Genomic DNA, 21,267 nt, shown 5'->3' with positions numbered 1-21,267 from the left:
CAAATGCCACCCGTTATGAAACATGGTAACTGAAAAATGACAACAACAAAGGATGGATATAATTGTAACTATCATTGAAAAGATTAATCAGTAATCAACCTGGTCATGATGATTGGATCATTACATTAGCTGGATTGTTTAGCAGAACAATTTGACTAAACAAAACCAAAATCAAACAGAAAAAAACTACAAAGTGATTGTCTTTTATTTTTTCTGATGAAAAAAAAGGCTCAGGTTTTTCAATTCTATTTTCAAACTGGAAGGTTGTATATTACCTGTTTTGAGCAATTCATCATTCTACCACGTAATTTTTTAAATATCTGAAGAGAGAAAAAAAGTGCTCCGATAAATTGGGTTTTCTTCCAAAACTGGTGATGAATTGAAATGGATTACTTATTAATTGGGAAGGATTTTCAAAAGAACTTCTAATTGAACCCAAATTTATGGCGATTGATACAATGAAACTGATTCTATTTAATTACTTTAATTGAATTTGAATCTCCCTTTCATGAAGGTTACTTTCAAATGGAAATCTAAAAGATGCAAAAATCTTTCTTTTTCAAACTTTAGCAACACAAATTCCTAACCCTTTTTCGTCTCCTAGAGATGCTCCCTCTTTTCTCCTCTCTCTCATAAGATACTCTACCTTTCCATCCATCTCTTCTATGGGGTTGTCTCCCAAAAATTCCCCATATGGCCATATATGGGACACTTTATGACGCATACCAAATCACGTGTATTATCAATTTTAATGGCACCCCTTTATGGTTGTTAGAGTTAGAGATCTATGCATGCTCACCATGTTGTTAATACATAACATATATTTGGACTTGTATATATGGCACCATGGTGGTCCAGAACTAGTCTTCAATTCTTTATAGTATTATAACTTGCTTGTCTTGTAGATACATTCTATTGAAGAGTACTTTCTTTCTCTAAACAAGTGCAGATCAAAACCTTGTTTCTGAAAGTGGACAGAACATAAGCCATAGCAATTCCATAATTGGAATATAAAACCGAACCTCTGTGTCTTTGTAGATGAATGATGCCTCATGTGTTGCCCTTGTGCCTCGCCACTTGTGAATTAAAAAACCTCTTACACAACTACTTAGAATCTTGTATTAAAAATGTTTTCTTTTTTGTAATTTGGCATTCCAACCGAGGTAAAAGATAAATATCTTCTGCTACATATTAGAGTATATTAGACCAAAGAGTAAAGATATGAAAGGTGTGAAATTTTAATTAACCAACCATAGGTTGTCATTTAAGGCAAAGAAATTCAGTCATGGATCGACCAATATATTTGTTAAGGTATCTAAATGCTATATAAAAAGAGGGCCTCTATCTATGAGATGCTCTTGTGAGCACTTGAGTTGTTTGTCTGTGAAAACATCAATTTTTTTGTTGCAAGTTACTTTCCTTGTGTTAAGATTCCCCTTCTAAATGGGCTTAAGGTACCTGAAATCCACGGTCAAAGACTCAAAGAATGATTACTTTGAAGGGAAAATAATGATGAGTCTTTGTCCTCTAATGAGGGCAAACTTTTCCACCTTGAAACATCAGTGATTGATCATGAGCTTTTGGTTTTCAGAGACCACACCACACACACATAATACAGACACACACACACCTTGAAAAAGAGCTTCGATTAATTAAGAGATGTGTTGATTGGAAACTACCCGCTATAGGGGTCTGATTGGTTTGAATAAAAGAAGCTTTTGCCCACAACATTACATCAATGATCCATGTGGGTTTGAGTACGCACCCTTCTTGAAATATGAGTTGCCTAGAGTTCTTAGTGAGAATGATGAGGTTTCTGTCTTGGTGTTAGCGATTTTGAAGTGTCCCACCACCAGGAAACAAAGTTCAAGAGGCAGTGGACACTTGCAAGGACAAAGGATATATAGGGGAAGAAGCGGGAATTTAATTGAATTGACCATGTCCATATGACCAAGTTATTATTGACCTATTGCTGGGAAATATGATTGGAAAATAGAAATAGCATATTTCAAGCGTGTGTTTGAGGCAATGAGCATTTGAAGTCTGAAATTAACTGATCAAAGATCATCCAACAATATCTCGAAGCTAGTGTGCTAAGTTGCCAAACAAAACTTTATGTGGGTGGATTTTAATTACATGCAGTATTTTTGTTTTATGGGTAAATGATTTTACATGCACTTTAAAGGTTTAAAACAAATTAAAACACTTGTGGCCTTAATTAGCAAAAGTCATTGGGACATGCTAGGTGCACCCAGCAACATTGTTGGTGCACCCAGCAATTAGGTGAATGGATAAAATTGTCCTTGTATTAAAAAAATAATTTCTTCTTTCGGAAGAAGGTTCTTCCGGTAGAACAATTTATTCTATCAGAAGAACCTTCTTCTAGAGAAGTTACCGGAAGAAGTTCTTCCGATAACTTCTCCGGAAGAAGGTTCTTCCGGATGAACAATTTGTCTACCGGAAGAACCTTCTTCCGGAAAGTTTCGAAAGAAGGTCTTCCGGTAGAACAAATTGTCATCTGGAAGAACCTTCTTCTGAAAGAATAAATTGTTCTACCGGAAGAACCTTCTTCCGGAAGAACAACAATTTGTTCTTCCGGAAGAACAACAATTTGTTCTTCCGGAAGAACCTTCTTCCGGAAAGCTTCCGGAAAAAGGTTCTTCCGGTAGAACACAAATTATTCTTCCGGAAGAAGAAATTATTTTTTTTAACGCAAGGGCAATTTTACCCATTCACCTAATTGCTGGGTGCACCAGCAATGTTGCTGGGTACACCTAGCATGTCCCAAAGTCATTTTAGCATGATATTAGTAAATGCCACAGCAGGCCATGTTCCTCCTGCAGTCCCTTTTAATAGGCTGTATGGGCCCAGGCTGTGTCAAAGATCAGTCCATCTAGCTTTGTGCTGGCTATTTGGTTGAGTTAAATTGCAACCTTAATATCACATAAAACTAATATTTATTATCGGTTAAAGTATTTTTTAATCATATTATTAGTAAAAAATATTTATCGACTTTGTTAATGATTAATTTTTGTCAAAAAACTTACTTACTTTTAGAGAGATTATCTTCTTCTAATCATATTTTTTTTATCCATAAGATTCGAATCAGAGATATTATTATTTGTTAATTCCTTTGAGTTTGTAGATTTTACTTTTTTATTTGGTTTTGAGAAGTTGGTAAAAAATAAGAAAAAAAGAAGTGGAAAATTTTCTTTTTACTTGAATGAGTGAATGAAAAAAAATTGTATAAAATAGATGTTTATATTAATTAAAAGAATTAAAATTTTTAAATACATATTATTGTTTAACATAAAATTGTTTTTTCTGTTATAAAAATTATTTATTCCTAAAAAATAAAAAATATATAATGAAATAAACATTTCTCCTGCTTTGCATGACAAGTTGGGGAGGAAAATTACTTATATGTGAAAACTATAAAAGACATATTTCTTTCTTATTTATTTTATCATAAACAGTGAAATTGTGGTATTTTCATCCAATTATACTTATCATTATTTGATAAATGACGAAGATGATACTTTTATATCACGCTAATTAAATAATCTGACATGACTGACATCGAACTGCCTATAACTTAGATTTGATGTCACTCTTTTTTATGAGAAAGTTAGTATTTTTTTTAATTTTTAGTGTGTCTTTTTTTTTAAAATTATAATATAAAACATCAAAGTTCTAGATATTTAAAGAATCTATTTTAAGTAACTTTGAAAAAAAATTATAAGTACTTTCAATTTCAAAAAGTGTTTTTTATGATTACAATCAAATTAAAAAATATTTTTTCTTCTAGATAATCAAACAGAAAGCGAATCTAAAATAGTTATAACTAACAACTCCTTTATTAAGAAAATATTTAATATTAATAAGATAATAATTGAATTTTTTAAGAACTAGTTTTAAGATTAATTATATTTATGCAAAATTTATGTTTATTTCTAATGTAAATTATATTCCTTATGAAAATCATTTAAATTTCTATTATTACTCTAGTCAAAATGATCTATATGAATAATATATAAAAAATACATATATGAATAATAAAATTTATAAATAATTTGTTACAATATTTTCTTGATCATCATCATAATTTTTTAAAATTAATTTCATCAAACTAAAGTTAGATATTTATTATAAAAAATATTTTTATTAATTTTAAAATAGTAAAATATGTTGGTGTGATTATTAATATTTTTCATAACATTGTGGAATTTTTCATTCTCTTTACTTTGAATTTTTTTAGGATGCCTACTAAAACATTTCTTACATATTATAAAAATAATATTCTTAAATGATTTATTAATTAGAAATTGAAGATTTTTAAAAGAATTAAAAATAAAGTATTAAAAAGTATAGCATTTAATATATTTCTAAAATCAACACTATATATTTTATATTTTTTAATAAAAATTAGTAAACTATGAATATTTGTTATTAGTGTTTCTTATTCTTAAATTTAATTTTTTACATTATTTAATTTAATATGAATATTTTTCAAATTTTCAAATAAGTATGTTAAATGAACTAATAAGGATACTGTTGTATTTTTACATTAGTAATTTTTCTTCTCAATTCAAGAAAATTTGATTTTAACCTTTCACTGAAATATTTTTGTGAAAAACTATGAGTATAAGATATTCCTAAAGATCATTATTTTTTGAGAATATTTTTTTAAATTACATTTTAAACACACAAAGCTAATATTCTGTTTTAAAGTAAAAAGTTTAAAATTTTGCCCCTCCACATAGTAGAAGTGTTAATGGATTCGGATAACTCATGAACCTGAATGGACACAAACAAATGTCAAAGGGTTTTGATGCTGTTTGAAACTCATAAAATTGATGATCTAATTCACCGATATGATTTTTTTTTAATTTTTATTCATGTATTTTTATATTTATTTAGTTGTGTTTTATTCAATACTTCATTGTAAAAAATTTAAGACAAAATGAAGTATTTTGAGTCCTTAGAAAAATATAGAAATTTGATCCAATTCAAAATGAAGTATTTTGTCCAATTTAAATGACTAATATAGTTAATCCAACTCAAATCAACTCATGTCCCTTAAATTTAAAGTAATAAATAAAGAGCAAACAATGACAACACGATCTATTTAGAAAAATGACAAGGACAACAATTAAAAAAATTTAAATGATTATTTTGGCCCTTTATTTTTTTTAGTTTAATCCTTCACCTATAAAAAAAATTATTTTTGTTTTATATCTTATTTAAAATATTTAAAATAGTCATTTATCTTTTTAAAAAAATTATTTTGATTCTTTATCTTATTTAAAAGGTTCAAAATAATCCTTTAATTATCCATGAGTGTTATTTGAAGACAAAATCAAATATATTTGAATAGTTAAAGGATTATTTTAAAATTTTTAAATAAAATAAATTATCAAAATAAACTCTTTCAAAGATAAGTTGTCATTTTGAATATTTTAAATAAGATAAAGGATTAAAATAATTTTTTTTAAAGATAAAGAATTATTTTGAACAAAATAAATAAGATGAAAGACTAAAATTATCATTTATCCTTAAAAAAAAACATTATGAAAGAAAAACTCAAAATACGCAATCTAGTCCCAAAACGATTACAGCCAACCTGATCCAGGATTTTTATCACACTGAATATCAACTTAACTTTTTTTTTTCTCTCAGCTATGAAATTACTCAACACTTACCCTTTTGATGACCCAAAATGCCGCAATATATCTATAAGTCTGGACCTCAAATCCAACTTTGATCTAACAGAGAAACCAACGATTCAAGGAATTAATTTAACATATGCTTTGTAGCCATAAAATCGGACACCAGTTTATTAATAAAAAGATAAATAAAAAGAGACCCCAGTTTCCTTATAAACTAATTGAGTTGGACCTAAATAAACTTTAAAAAAGTCTTTATTGAATACCAAGAAAGATTTTCTATTAATAAAAAAATCATATCATATTTAATTAAAAATTTTAAATAATAGAAATAAATTTTATGATATCTAATTAAGAAAATTAAGATTTTTTAACGAATATAATAAAATCTATTGATATTAAATTAATATTTCTTGAAACTTATAAAAGGCATGCGATATTAAAAATATATAAACTTAGATCAATTTTTTTGTTAGGATAAATTTTATGGGACTTTCTAATAGAAAATATCAATATCATACCCATGAAACAATCCCACCAAAAATTCTGGGTGCGTTTGGATAGAGAATTTTAATTAAGGAAAGAAATTCATCAGAGAATTTAAATTTCTTTAATTTAAAATTCATTGTTTGGATGTTTTTTTTTGTGAAGAATTTAAATTATTGGAATTTTAAACAACTAAAAATGTGGAATTTTAATTTCATTCTAAAAAGGTGAGAAATTGAAATTCTCTTATTGAGAGAAGAACTTTCTAAAACTTTGGCGTATTTTCTTTATCACCTTCATTCTCGCTTCCACCTGCAAGTTCTCGAAATCTCGTTCTCGCGACTCTTCCCTCACGCCGATGATCCTTTTCTTCAAGAAGAACACTGTTTGAGCTTGCGGAGCGCCGATCGGGTGCGGGCGTAAGGGGACACATAGAACTGCACCCGCCGGTTAGGGGAGCAGCCATCGATGCCCATCACGCAACGGAGGTGATCGCGGACACAGAGGGTCTGGGTCATGCCTTACGTCGTTGACTAAATGATGTGATCGAGTACGATGGTGTACGCCGTCATGTTTCGATTTCCATGCGACTCCTCATGCCCCTTCAATGTTTTTCTCTTTGGAAACACACCAATCATATATTCTCTTCTCTTCTCTTTGCATTCATTTTCTTTCACCTTCACAATTTTAATTTTTTTATCTAAACACAAAATTTTGAAAATAAAAGAATTTCAGTTAAGTATTTGAAATTCTTAGAATTTAAAATTTATCATAATTTTAAATTCTCTTGTCCAAATACACTCTTGTGATTTTCACATTTTCACATGCATGCTTTTTTCTAGCCGTTGCAGGTTTTTTTCTTAATTCTCCCATCACATATAATCCCATTAGCATTTTCAAAGGGATTACTTTGGACAAATCAATGATAATGGAGAGTGCGTCATTTCATGTGTGGTCTTGACTGCGAAGGTGGAACCAAATAATCTTCAAGGAAGCAAGTATAGATGTTGATCGTGTTTTTGATGCAGCCCGCTATCGTGCTTGGAGCTGGTGCAAGGTAAATATAAAAGGCTTTGTATGTATGCCACTTGGACCCGGGTAGTTGTCTAATGCACTTTAAATAGATGTTAGTGGTGGGCTGTGTAGTAAGGATATGTTCTCGTGAGGTAGTGCAGATTTGCTTAATTGGATGGCTCGTGGCAATGTTTTATGCTGCTGACTTTGTCTTTTAGACACTCACGTGTGGATCTATGTATCTCGGAAGGGGCACCGAGTGTGGTGAGCTTGATCAATTGTTCTATGTATGTTATCTTTTGTACTTATTGCTGTGCTTGGGATTGTCGTCACACCACTTAATTTTAATGATATTATATAATAACTCTTTTTTGCTATGAAAAACAAAAAACAAGCATGGGATGTCCAATACAAAAGCTAGCATTATTGATCTTTGCTCCCGGGTTAGCTAGATGAATGTTGATTCAGAATTCTGATTTTTGGTAAAGCTTTCTGGATTGGTCACAAAGTATGTTGTGCTCGGTTTGTGTCATATGCTCCTGTACTCCTGTACGAAGGCTGTTTTAGGCGGTGGTTGTTGTTGAATCCGATATTGGATGCTTTCCAGGTGTTCATTGGTCGAAGTTGGTAGTGGAAATATTTTTTATCAGGGTGAAAGTAAGTTGGCATCAGTTAGTGGAATAATTTAATTTAGTTAGTGTTCAAATTAGAGTCGTAGAGGTAGACAAATATCAATATTTAGGTTGGATAAAGAGTTGATTTATGTAAATAGAAAAAAATCTCAATTTCTATTCTAAGATAATGTAAATAGAAAAAAATATATGATTTTATTTTATTTTTTCTATAATAATAGATACTATTGGGTTTTAAGTGATATCCCTATCTTTCTTATATAAGATAGAGTTTTCCTCTTATCTTAATTAAATCTACCAGATTCTCTGAATCTAAATAGTCTACTTGGTCAGCTATTGAGTATGGAGGCTTGTCGAGTCCAAGTTGTATAGTTATTGTGTTGATCACACCTCGAAGTAAAGTTTTGGGTGAAGGGTTCTCATCCGGACGTGGTGCTTCTACTGCTTCGCAAGTTCTATTGTGTTCTCAACTCTTATCTCACTTCCGATCTTGATCACATGATTGACCTTTGACAAACCTCTATAGGTGCTCCTACTGGATCAGTTTTTCAATCTTATCCTTCAGGGTAGTGCAATTTTTAGTGTTGTGACTAGCGACTTGGTGATATCGACAACACTTGGATTTGTATGCTCCAAGAAGAGGTCGATTTTTAGCCGGCAACTAGATCAACTTGGTGATGCAAGCTTCTTCCCCTACTCGCCTTCGACTCTCTATTAGCAGGGTGTAATGGCTAAACTTGGACCGAGGCGGTCTATCGGCTCTAGATTTTCTTTGATTATGGTCGCTCTCGATTTTCACCTCTCGTTTCATTGGTTTTCTGGAAGGCTCTACGCGCACTTTCTCCTTACCTTTGGTCATCTTTTCCATCTGAATGAATTTGAAAACTTTTGCTCTTAACTCATCCAATGTTGCAGGTGGTTTCTTGCATAGGTTGTCCGAGAAGGAACTTGACTTCAGTGCTATAATCATTAAGATAAGCACGACTTTTGGGTTCAAGTTTTTAATCCGTACTGAGACTAATGAGAACCTCTCCATGAAATCGCGAAGTGGTTCATCTTCATTTTATCTGATGTTGGCGAGTGCCACAACAGTCAGGTGGTGTGGTATGCTCGTCATATATGGAGCTCCAAAGCGCATGATAAGTGTCACAAACGAGTCAATGGAGTTTCTCGTTAACCGAGTATACCAGTGGAATGTTGTACCTTTCAATGTCGTGGGGAACACTCGACACATGATTGTGTTGTTATTCATAAACAAATTGGTTTCGATGGTTGGCCACATTGGTGTTATCGTTGTTTGCAACCATTTATGATATAGTAGTCGAAAGAGAAGTTTTCTTTTAGTCTTACGGTGGATGCTAAATATTCTTATCAAATTTGGTAGAATCTTCTCACGGTGCCATTCCTCTATGAGCTCCTCTACGAACGATGGTAGGGTGTACCTGCAAAGACACTCCGATGCTAAGTTAGATTCGTAAAGGTAGGCATGTATCAATATTTAGGTTAGATTAAGAGTTAGTTTACCTGAACCTTGATAATTCCTTTTATAGAGGTGAAATTAGATGATAAGATCTCAATTTCCTTCTAAGATAATGTAAATAAAAAATAATATGATTTTATTTCATATTTTCTCTAATAATATATACTATATGTTTTAGGGGATATCTCTCTCTATCGAGTAGAAAATAGAGTTTCATTCTTACCTTAATTAAATATACTAGATTGTCTAAGTTTGAGTAGTCTATTCAATCGACTATTGAGTATGGAGACTTGTGAGGTCTAAATAGTACAATTAACATTATTGTACATTGAAACAAATCACATATACATCATGGTTGTACTTATATATGATATTGGTATGTTGTTATGAATAGGTGGAGAAATGTTATATAGGAATATATGAAAATTAAGAACAATTAGTTATTAAAAGATTGAATTTTTTTATTGATTTTACTTTTTTTTTATCTATATCTTATCATTTATTTGTAATCTCTTTCATCCACTCATTATAACTTTGATTATTTTTAAAAAATTCATGAACTTATTTAAAATCTTATAAATATATAAAGTCCTTTCAAATCCCATAAATTCATATATTATAAATTCATTAAAATTCAATCTACAAAATCCTAATTTTAAAAGTCTTTTAAAAAAATTTAAAAATCATTACATTCTTACAAAATCTTTTAAAATCTTTTAAAATCTACAAATTTCTTTGTGTCTAAATAGTCTCTTAAAATCTTAATTCAATATATTGTATAGAATTGTGTTTTGGAAAGTAGTTTATAGAATTTTAAAAACAAAATATTATTTCAAAAATTAAATTCTATAATAATGATTTTGTATCAATGTTATAAATGTAAAAGATATATATGATAATAAAATTAGAAAATAAAATAAAATAGTAACGTATTTAGGAAAAAAAAGAAAAAAAGAGAAGTGAGTATAGCAAAAGACCGAAGTTAAGTTACCCTGTCAGTGCTTTGATCGTCAGTCCAAAACAGAAAGAGTGGGCCTTGGCAAGGCTTGTGGGTATACATCATTCGGTTTTGTGTAAAACCAAATCAAACCAAATTTAAATCAAATATATGCAGAGTTTTAAAATTAAACCACTTATGAAAAACTAAAAAAGAAACTATTTTGGTTTTCAACCAAGTTGGATTCAAACTAGTTTTTAAATCAGTTTATGGGCAAAATTGGATTTGGATTATGCTTAATTTTTTTTTGAATATAATGAAATCTCCAATTATGAATATATCTTCCAATAGCACTTTATTTTATTCTAATAACTTTCGGTGTTATTAGTAGCTAATTTTGGACATTTTATTATTAGTTTTAATATTTCAGAAAGTATAATGAAATTTTAAATACCTATACTATTGGTTTTGAAAATTCATCTTCTAAGGTCCTCAAAACTAGCTAACAATTATGTAAAAATAACAAGAGAAAAAATGTATAAAATCTTATTTACATTAAAATAGATAAAAATGTAATATATATTAATCTTTCGAGGGGTAAAAGATATATATATATATATATATATATATATATATATATATATATATATATATATATATATATATATATATTAAAATAATAAGGAAAAAACGTGTAACTTAAGCATATCTTAAGAAAGGAAATTGTAATTTATTCATTATTTTTTATTAAATAAAATTTTTCCAAATAGTATTGTTATAAAATATTTTTATAAATAGTTCCAAAAATATTGGTTGAATTGTATTTTAGTATGTATGTATTTTTTGACGGCAACAATGTTTGAATATAAGAAACAAATATATATGAATAACTTAACTAATTTATCTGTAAAATATGATTGTGTTTGCAAAACATTAAAAATGAGTGAAATAATAAGGATAAAACTGAGTGCACACTTCATTTGCATATTTTGAGAAAATAATGATTGCTTTTATTAATTTTTGGAAAACTTAAAAATAAGATATTTTTTTAAGAAAAAAAACTATTCCAAACATATTATAACTTGATTGAATAGCTGCTGTATATTCTTACCGACAACAAAAGATAAATTAATGCCATTAAAATGAAATAATAGACCCTTTATTATGTTTAATATTAAAAGGGAATTCGTATGTCGTGAAAGAGTAAATAAGATATTTTTATTTAACCTTTTAGAAGAAAAATATTTTATTGTTTTATGACAAGCTTTTTTTTTTTCCAAATTTAACCTGTTACTAACACATACACAATAGCATACGGATACAATTTTTTTTTCCAACTATCCTTACTTTTATCATCTAAAATAATTTATTTAGGTATCTCATTTGACCTAGAACAAACAATAAAATAAAAAAGTGAAAAATAATCTAAACTGTCCGTAAAAATAGAATCAGAGGGAAATGACATTTTATTGAATAAAATAGTAAAAAGTACTAATATTTTGTATCCAAAAGGATAGTACACATCTACATATCAAAATGCAAGAAACTTAAAAATAAAATAAAACAATAAAAATAGGAAGAAAAAAAAAAACAGAGAAAATGGAAAGAGAGAAAGCCGAAAACCCTAGAGGCAATATTTTGTATAAAAAGGGGCATTGAATCCCTAATGACTCATCTCACTCTTCAATTCAAATCCCTAATGTCTACCACTCTCTCGAACCTTCCTAACGCCTCCTCTTTTCTTCCTAAACCTAAACCTAAACCCTCTCTTCCTCACCCACAAACCCCTCTCACTCACTCCGCAGTACTTTTATCTCGTACGTTCTCTATTCCTTTTTATTCCTTATTCAATCCGAACCATAACCTATGATTCTTTCTATGTCAAGTTTTTTTAGTTTTTCTGTCTTAATTTTGCTAAAATGTTTTGTCTTCCTGGGTTGCATGGCGTCAATTGTGTCTCACTTTTGTCTGTTAAGCAGCTTTTGGAGCAAATGGTGTGATTGTGTTTTACTATTACTGAAGCTACATATTTGTGACTTTTTGTTGTTGTTGTTGTTGGGTTTTATGTCATGGCAGGGTCAATTTGCTTGAGGAATCTGTTGCCAAAGGCAACGTCTTCTGAAGAGCGATCCACTGGAGGAAGTCAATTTTTCAATGAGAAACGCGATGGTGTCATAATCCTGGAGAATGTTAAAGAGGATAATAAGAATGAGTTCGATAAAACGGTGATTGAAGACACAAAAGAAGAAGAGTTGTCTGATGATGGACAGGGTCTGTCATTTGATTTGATGGATAAGCTCAATGTAAGGGTCACTTTAAACCACCTTGCCTATTAAGAATTTTCTGATCTCTGTAGTTTCTATTCGCATATATTTACTATGAATTTGATGGTTCAGATTTGTTTGTGTTTCAAATATTGAGTTGTTGTGATATGACAATTCAGTTTATTGATGGCATTTTTGGAATATGAATTTGGTGGTTCCAAGGCACATGTTATTTTTTCCCTGATGGTTTAGATTTGTTTCTATTTCAAATATGGAGTTGCTATGATGATAATCCAGTTTATTTATGGCATTTATAGAATGCTTGATGATACTTCGGCAGTCATGTCGAACCTGAGCGGTTACCTGAGCAACTCCACACAGTTACCTTTTGTATTTGTGAAATTTTTGATGAGTTTGACTTATGGGAAGTTTACTTGAATATATTTGTTATCTATTTTTATTTTTGTTTGCTTGAATATGCTAGTATTACCTATGAAACCCACAGCTTCAAAAGCCATTGTGAAAAATATTTTGTCCGAAGAAACCATTAAAGCATGGGTGTCTTCATTTTCTTTACTAAAGTGGTTGGATGTTACATCTTAAATCAATGATGCAGCATCATTAAATTGTTTCTTGTTTGACTTAAATTTTTCTGATGCATCGTTACTGACTGGCGTTTGTGAAACTCACTGCTTTTTTCCCCACATACTGAAAGAGGGTTGACTGTAATTTTTGCTGCCTGTGGTGTCTGCATTGCATTACTGATATAATATTAAGAATTAAAATGACCTGGTTTTAAGCCTTGTTTTTTAATCTAACCTTGCCCTCAAATTTTGTCTTTTACAGTTTGATACAGATGACACTGGTTCTATTGTCTTGTATGGGGGTGGTGCCTTGGTGGCTCTGTGGCTAACATCAGCTGTTATTGGTGCAATTGATTCTATCCCATTGGTGTGTATCAAACAAACATCGATCCTGTAAATATTTCAAACCCAAACCCAACTGTTTCGTATGCTGATATTTTTGTTGATTAACAGATTCCGAAGTTGTTGGAAGTTGTTGGGCTTGCATATACAGTATGGTTCACTTCCCGTTATCTGCTTTTCAAGGTACTTACCTAATTTTTGCTAGTTTGGCTGATTTGTTGTCTTGATTACCAGATTAATTAAATTTGTTAACCTGCAGCAAAATAGAGATGAATTGGGTGCTAAAATAGAAGAGCTCAAGGGACAAATTTTCGGTTCAGAAGATAATTGATTGTTCTGAACGGATGAAATGTTTGTGCTGTCTCTTAAACAATGTACAGTAACAGTTACCTTTGTTTTAGTTTTGGCTGAGAAGGAAAAATATAGTCAGCACCAGATTTCTCGTATTCAAGTTATTGACTGCTATTGCCAAATTGCCTCTAGTGCATTGTGGGTGCATGTTGCATTTTTTATTGTTTACATACGGTCTATATTTTTTTTAAAAAATTGTAACTAGAAAATTTGAGGACGTCTGGTTTCCAAAAGCACACTCGATATCTAACATTAAGGATGCAATGTAGAGGAGGGAATTTCTTGTACATTCAATATTTTTTGTTTTTTCCAAAACTACCTCAGCTCAAATGGATTCTTAATCTGTAAGCAGGGATACTTTTGGAATTTATAATAATTTGTTGGGTGCATGATGCAATTGCCTGTAGAGGATCATTAAATATAGCTATATTTGATGATTAAAACTATGATGCGTTTTAGTGATTATATATCATTTAGAATCCCGTCATTGAAATTTCAATAGTGGTGAAGTAATACGAAGGTTGTAAAATGAATGAGTACAAGAATTGTGAGGAATGCTGAGATTTCAGTCTCCATCTTAGATATGCGATACAGAGATAGACATCAGTCATCCCAATTCCCACATGCCTAACCCCTCTTTTTTATTTGTCTTGCTGTAAAAATTACTATGAAAAATTTTAGATGGGAACAACATTATGGAATATAAGTCACTGTTTCTATTACTGAAAAAAAAAATTGAAGCTAGCTTCAAATATTAGTCAACGTTTGGCATTAAAAGACTGAAGTTTGTGTGGAGATATATTAGGATTCTATCAGTGAGTTATAGGCTGGTTATAACGAAAAATAACAATACTTTTTTGTATTTAAAAATAACAGAAAAATTTGTCCTCCACCTTTTGTTTTTTGAAGAGGTAAAAGCAAAATTCATTTTGAGAAACATTGTCAAAGCCACAAGCGTGACAAAGACAAGAAAAAAAGAAAAAGCTTACAAAAGTTGAGCTGCTGTTTAACGGCAACCACAGTACACTATCCAAAACATTAAAAAGTCCCAAATATAACAAAGTATTGCAGCATATTAACGGAACATACAGTACCACACTCATAAGTCATAACCGCTGAATACCTTCCCATCTTGAAACTTATTGAGCGTCTGTGCAATAAACAAAAACCAGTACGTACCACAATTATGCCATCCCAGGTCGCATATAAACACTATCTAGGACCTTTCCACCAACAAGCTAATGAATATGAAATGACACCTTTTGTAGACAACCATTGCCACGACAAAATCATAATCTTTTCCACCATATCTTGCAGGTCTTGTTGCTGCCCTGAAAAAGCTCAAATTTCTGGTCTTCCAAATAACCCAGATGACAGAAAACCAGATCACATGCCATATACGTATGGGGGGGATTACGCTCACTGTGGTTACCATTCAGATACGCAATAAGCATTTTTAACAAAGTCATATCCTTCCACCAACACGAACAACTTCTCTACCTTAAATATTTAAACTTACATACAGGGCATCTTCCAAGTCACTGTATCATACGCAAAGAAACGCAATAAGTGTTTTTTTGAAAGTTATCTGTATAATTTTCAACAAATACTCATACATCATAGTAATCTGTATCATAATTTAAACTTTCAAACATGGCATCTGTCATGCGGTCTTCTATTTCTTCTGTATCATATCCATAGTAGTCAAAACCATCCTCGGAACTTCTCCTACGTATGTAGACAGTTCCGGTATTACTGCCATCTGCTTCTTGTGTGGCACCACGTGCATGCATTTCAAGTATGAAATCAGAAATGGAACGAATGTTGACGAGCAAATAGCAGAACAATGCGGCAACTGGAGCTAACTTGAAGCTCATCTTCATCACTGTGACCAAGAAACATCCAACCAAGAAGTTAAACACACCAACTTCGAATCCAAGTTGGAGTTGCCGCGACAAGCTCATAGCCATCAATGCAAATGCGCCACTGGAAGTGAGGTTCATCATTTTGCCGTGCGCATTTTCCACCTTCCCTTCTTCACTACGGTCTTCGAAAACAGACCACAGAGAGGTGAGCGTTAAGACCACAAAACCCACTTGTGCTTTCAACAAGAAACTCCTCCCATGTCCCCAGCTACATCTTTTAATGAAGAACATGAAGATAGATAAAAGTGAGCTTACGACAGTGTACACGAAGATCTTCAGCGCGTTCCAGTGTCCGAACATGTTGTGGAAAGAGGGACTGAGGGCATAACAGCTGAATCCAACTATGCTTGAGACAAAGCCTGTTAGTCTCCACAGCAAAGGGTGGATTAGGAGTTTTGATATTGAGGTTTGAATGGCTTGAATTTTGGTCATTGTGGCAAGGAAGAAGAGTAGGCTCAAATGGAAGAGTTAAAAATCAGGAGGAGGATTTAAAAGAATTAACAGTTTGCCAAACAGAGGATACCCTCGCTTGCAGAAGGGCAGGTTTTCTCCGTGTGGGACACAGTTAACTTGGAAAATGCCTCGAAGGTCTCTTCTTGACCATAAACGAGAAGAAATTAGGAGGAGGATTTAAAAGAATTAACAGTTTGCCAAACAGAGGATACCCTCGCTTGCGGAAAGGCAGGTTTTCTCCGTGTGGGGACACAGTTAACTTGGAAAATGCCTCGAAGGTCTCTTCTTGACCATAAACGAGAAGAAATTCTGGGACATTCTTCTTATCAAAGTTTCTTTTTGAAAAGCCAAAGGAAATACAATTTTATAGGAGGAACTTGCCATTTTTTCTTGTTTATTTTTGTGTTTAGATTGAATTTCTAGCGTAAATACAACAGTTTGCTTTTTGATTTGCATGTTTGTGTACAAATGTTCAGCCATGGAAGCGGTGTCATCTGTTAATTGAGAACTAAAATTAGTTATAAATCGTTTGCTAGAAGTGCAAGCTGGCCTTGTTGGGCAAGACTCGTGAGAATCAAATTGTAGGTTGTTATCCCAAGTATCGAAAAAAGAGAGTGACCAAAATTAAACAAAAAAAAAAAAACCTTTATTGGAATTGATACAAGAAAAAAGTTATTTAATCCTTGATATTTCAATAACTAGTATATATGAGTACGTACATGTATAGTATTATTTTACTAGATTTCCACACGGCTGATGCAAGAGATTTTTTTTGTTCAATAACACGTGGATGAAACAATAATGATTTAAATAAATAAAAATATAAAAATTATTTGATTTAAAAAGCAATATATTTTTTTGATAATTTGATTCAATATCATACCAACAGTATTATAAAAACCAATCCAGTCGAGAACCTAGGTTAATAGATTAGAAGTCGAATTGATGGATTATTTATTGGTATGATTGATATGCTATATATATTAAAAAATTAAAAATATATATAATATAGCTAATAGAATATCAACAATCCATAGTTTATATTTTAAAATTACATAATTATTTATTACTATAAATTATTTTGTTGGGTATTATCATTAAATTACTAAGGAAATTATTATTATTTTCTATGACTAAGTACAAAAATTGTCAAATGATCATGAACAAATATGATGAAGATGTGCAAAATACATAAATATTAAATTATATCAAAGATCAAAATAATAATAATTAGTTATTGTATATTTTTATCAAGATCAAAATAATATTATATGTTAGTATTCAATAATTATCTATTAATAGTTTAATATGTTTTAGGAATTGTAAAAATCTGTAAAAAAAAGAAAAAAGGATCAACCAAGTGAAATCATACCAATTTAGTGTCATCACAGGGTCTTGGTCACACTCAAATGGGTCAAATCGGGTTGACCATAGTGGACTATATTTCTGGTTCGATGACTTAACCAAACTAGCGAAGCCACCAATTCTCATTTGAACTAATCCAATCGATCGAATCGATCCAATTTTCGCAACTATAATATCACAATAACATCATTAATAACACATGTCTTATTTCACTCTAACATGACATGTCTACTATTATTCATACTCAATCTACTATCCCTAATTAAATTTGTTTAGATAATACTTTAACAAAAAATTAATTTGAATCATAGTTATTGGACCCAACTCAAACTAGTTGGGTTGACCCATTGGCTCAGGAATCCAATCGATCTGAATCACTTGTTGGATTGATTATGCATGAAACATGGTGTAACCCACTTTGACTTGGCCTGGAACTAATCAACTTGGTTAACTTGGTGGGTCATGCATTCTTAAGTTTTTTTTTTTTTTTTACAATTGAACATCACTCATGTTGGAAAATTCAATTTAAATTTTACACGTGTATTGTTTGTAAATTTGCTTATTTTACCAAGCATAACCGCATTTTAAAATGTGAGATAATAAAGTTGTTGTCATTTTCTATTTTTTCTTGACTAATTTGTGTGTATTAAATTATGTCTGCCATTGTACAATGATGATATATATTTTAAATTCTAGCTTAAAGTTGTTTATATTGAATTCTGAAAAAAAAATGTTGCATGTTCAGTTTTAAACAAATTCATAACTATATATGCTTCTAAATATGTTGAACATTATTAAACTTTAAATCTTAAGTGTACAAGGTTATGTGTTATAAAATTATTTAGATTTTTTTAATATAGGTCGGGTCATGCGAGTCAAGTAATGACTCATTGGATCAACTTATGACCTAATGACTTAGTACCCTGATCGAGTCAATAACTAGTATAAGATCATTGGTTTAAATAACATTTTAGGAAGCAAAAACAAAATTTAAAATTACTAGTGACCAACAATATATTTTTTTATTAGGGACCAAAAATAAAATTCAATAATTTATTAAGAATAAAAATATCATTAAACAATAAAAAAATATTTTTTGCCCACTTCAAACCCTAATATCACATCTTATAAAATGCTTTAAATATTAGTATCAATTTCCACTAAATTTATAATTGATAAACTTTTGTTCTTTCACATTTCAAATCACTAATATTATTCTTTTACAACGAAAGCAAATTTTTTATTCTTTTTTATTATAATTTTTAGAGAAAAAAACAAATAAAAATTTTGCAATTAAAAAGTGATAACAAAATGTAAAAATGAAAGGAAAAGCCCCCTAGTAATAATAAGTTCCAACTTGAACATATAATACTAAAGTCCCCACTTAATTAATAAAAATAATAATATTACTCAATAGAAGCATGATACGAAATAACATATATAAATTAAAAATAATAAAATGAAGTAGTACAAATCAACTATCTACTAAAGACTTAGATAATAACTAATAAGTCTTTTTGTCTCAATGAAATTGAGCTTAGAATTTAGATCATGTAAGTAAGACTTTGGATTTAAATTTTGTAAATAAAAATAACTAAATAAGTAGTTGAGTGATAATATCTCAGTAAAGGTAGTTTAATTATTTCTTTTATATAAATTAATTATTAATAAAATCAATGAATATTTTAATCAAATAAAATTATTAAAAAATATTCTTAAAAACACTATGATTAAAAAATAACTTCTACCTTTCTACTTCTATCATATTTCGTACAGAACATCTCCAATTTTTATTATTTTATTTTCATTAGAACATCATTTTTTTGGCGACCCCCTTTTTCTTTCATTAAAACTATGTAACTATTATAATTTATGCTTTTACATATTTTTTAAATACGCTTTTACATTTTAGTTTAAAAGAAAGAGTACATATCCTCTGCAAGAAAATACAGTAGTATTTGGAACAATAACAAGATTATTGATGAATCTAAGACTTAAATCATATATAAGGCTATGTTTGGTAAGCCTTTTCATGAATTTATAAGTTTCTTTCATCGAATTAAGCTTGTTTGGCACACAAATTTATTTTTTAAAAATTATTTCAAGTAGCTTATGAAAAATAAGTCAACTTATAAGCTATTAATTTTTTTCTCCTCACTTTTATCTTCAATATTTTATTTTCTTCTTTTATTCAATTTGAAAACTCTCTTGTTGTTCTTTGTCTAAAAAATCCTCATATCTAATTTTCTTTCTTATCATGCAACTTGAATATTCAAGTTCTTTTAGTACAAATAAAAAAATGAATTTTTAAGAAAAATTATAAATAAAATATTATTTTATTTTATTTTTTGTTTTAAAATAATAATATTAATAAATTATTTAAATGTTAAAAAAAGTATTCTAAACAATATAATTATAATAGAGTTAATTTAATTTAATTTTACTTTTTCAAAAACAAATAAAAAATTTATAATTCAAAATTTAAAAAAATATTATCATTATTAAAAATAAAATTCAAATATTAAATATATCATTTTAGTTAATTTTTAATTTTTGAATTCCTAACTTATAAGCACTTAATTAACTTATAAGATAATTTTACCAAATATCTTCATAGACCTGATTACACGAGATCCATAATTATAACATCTCATTTATTTTATTATTTTTCACTTTTCACATGTAAAAGTTGGAAGAGAGAAGAACACCAACAGACAAAACTAGAAGACTCAATTCAATTCCGAATCCGAATACAACCAGCCTCCGGCTTTCAATTCAATTCCAATTCCAGTAATTTCAGCAATTCAATTCCAGCAATTCAGCAGGTCCGGGACGTACAAAGGTGCACCCACTGTACCCGAAATGCATGCACACTTTGCTTCGTTATAAAATTCGTTTCTTTGTCTGTCTTTTTTTTTTTTTTTTTACAGCAATAGAATTACCTCATATCATTAATAATAAAGGATTCAATATACCTTGGTGTTATATGATGTATTTGTGGACTAACATACTAGTGACTGCCCTGGCAAGAGTGTGAGCCACCATATTTGCATGTTGTCTACCAAACTTTACAGAGATGTATAAGAGGAAAGGAGGTTCCTACAATCATAAGAAATGACCCCAACCTCAAAAAAACAAAAACAAATCCGGTTTGGGCCCCAAAACTGAGTCCACATTGCATTACTGACATAAAATTAAATGAACTGAATTTTGTTGGTTTTTTTTTTATATAAAAAAATCTAACATGCGTCCTCGTTTTTGCCTTTTATAGCTTGATACAGATGACACTGGTTCTATTGCCATGTATGGATGGGGGTGGGTTGGTGCCTAAGTGGCTCTGGTTAACCACAGTTGATATTGGTGCAATTGATTCTATCCCGGCCCATTATATTGGTTTGCGTCAAACATCGATCATGTAAATATTTCAAACCCGAAGCAACTGTTTCACATGCTGATATTTTTTGGTTCATATCATGCCACTGTTTCCAAAGTTGTTGGAAGTTGTAAGGCTTACATATATAATTGGTGAATACAAATAGAATGATTTATTTTTATTTTTTAAAACTAATGTTAGAAAACAAAGTCTAAGGAGTGCAACCTTCTTGAACAGAGATTTATATTAATAATTAAACTTGAAAAGATAGAAGCATTGTTACTGAAAAGACTCATACTGTAATGGTAAGAATTTTAATTTTAATTTCAATACTTTCTCTTTGTTTTGCTTAATTTTTTAATAGAGGGTACTGGCGTGAGGATGAATAACTAATG

At 30.2% G+C, this 21,267-nt stretch overlaps 2 protein-coding genes and 1 non-coding gene across 3 annotated transcripts; 2 read left to right on the top strand and 1 right to left on the bottom strand.

The window, feature by feature from the left end:
- The first annotated feature begins 11,888 nt into the window (after positions 1-11,888).
- LOC100499731 (uncharacterized) lies at positions 11,889-13,821 on the top strand. The gene is given in 5 exon segments (NM_001248307.2): positions 11,889-12,032; positions 12,292-12,518; positions 13,326-13,430; positions 13,517-13,588; positions 13,665-13,821. Coding segments are annotated over 5 exon segments (594 nt in total). The 5' UTR covers positions 11,889-11,914; the 3' UTR covers positions 13,737-13,821.
- LOC112997914 (small nucleolar RNA snoR128) lies at positions 12,757-12,850 on the top strand. The gene has a single exon (XR_003262966.1). It is a non-coding gene; the product is annotated as a small nucleolar RNA snoR128 (small nucleolar RNA).
- A 49-nt stretch (positions 13,822-13,870) lies between the features above and the next one.
- Positions 13,871-16,291, bottom strand: LOC102668650 (uncharacterized). The gene has a single exon (XM_041004807.1). The coding sequence runs from the start codon at positions 16,111-16,113 to the stop codon at positions 15,367-15,369; it is 747 nt and encodes a 248-aa protein (XP_040860741.1). The 5' UTR covers positions 16,114-16,291; the 3' UTR covers positions 13,871-15,366.
- Positions 16,292-21,267: the final 4,976 nt, after the last annotated feature.

The sequence above is a fragment of the Glycine max genome, chromosome 1, assembly GCF_000004515.6.
Source record: "Glycine max cultivar Williams 82 chromosome 1, Glycine_max_v4.0, whole genome shotgun sequence".
Classification (NCBI taxonomy): domain Eukaryota; kingdom Viridiplantae; phylum Streptophyta; class Magnoliopsida; order Fabales; family Fabaceae; genus Glycine; species Glycine max.
The sequence above is the reverse complement of the archived record's forward strand: the minus strand, read 5'-3'. Positions and strand labels throughout refer to the sequence as shown.

Excerpts from the sequence above, each read along its gene's own strand:
- LOC102668650 (XM_041004807.1), bottom strand. The coding sequence starts at position 16,113 with ATGACCAAAATTCAAGCCATTCAAACCTCAATATCAAAACTCCTAATC.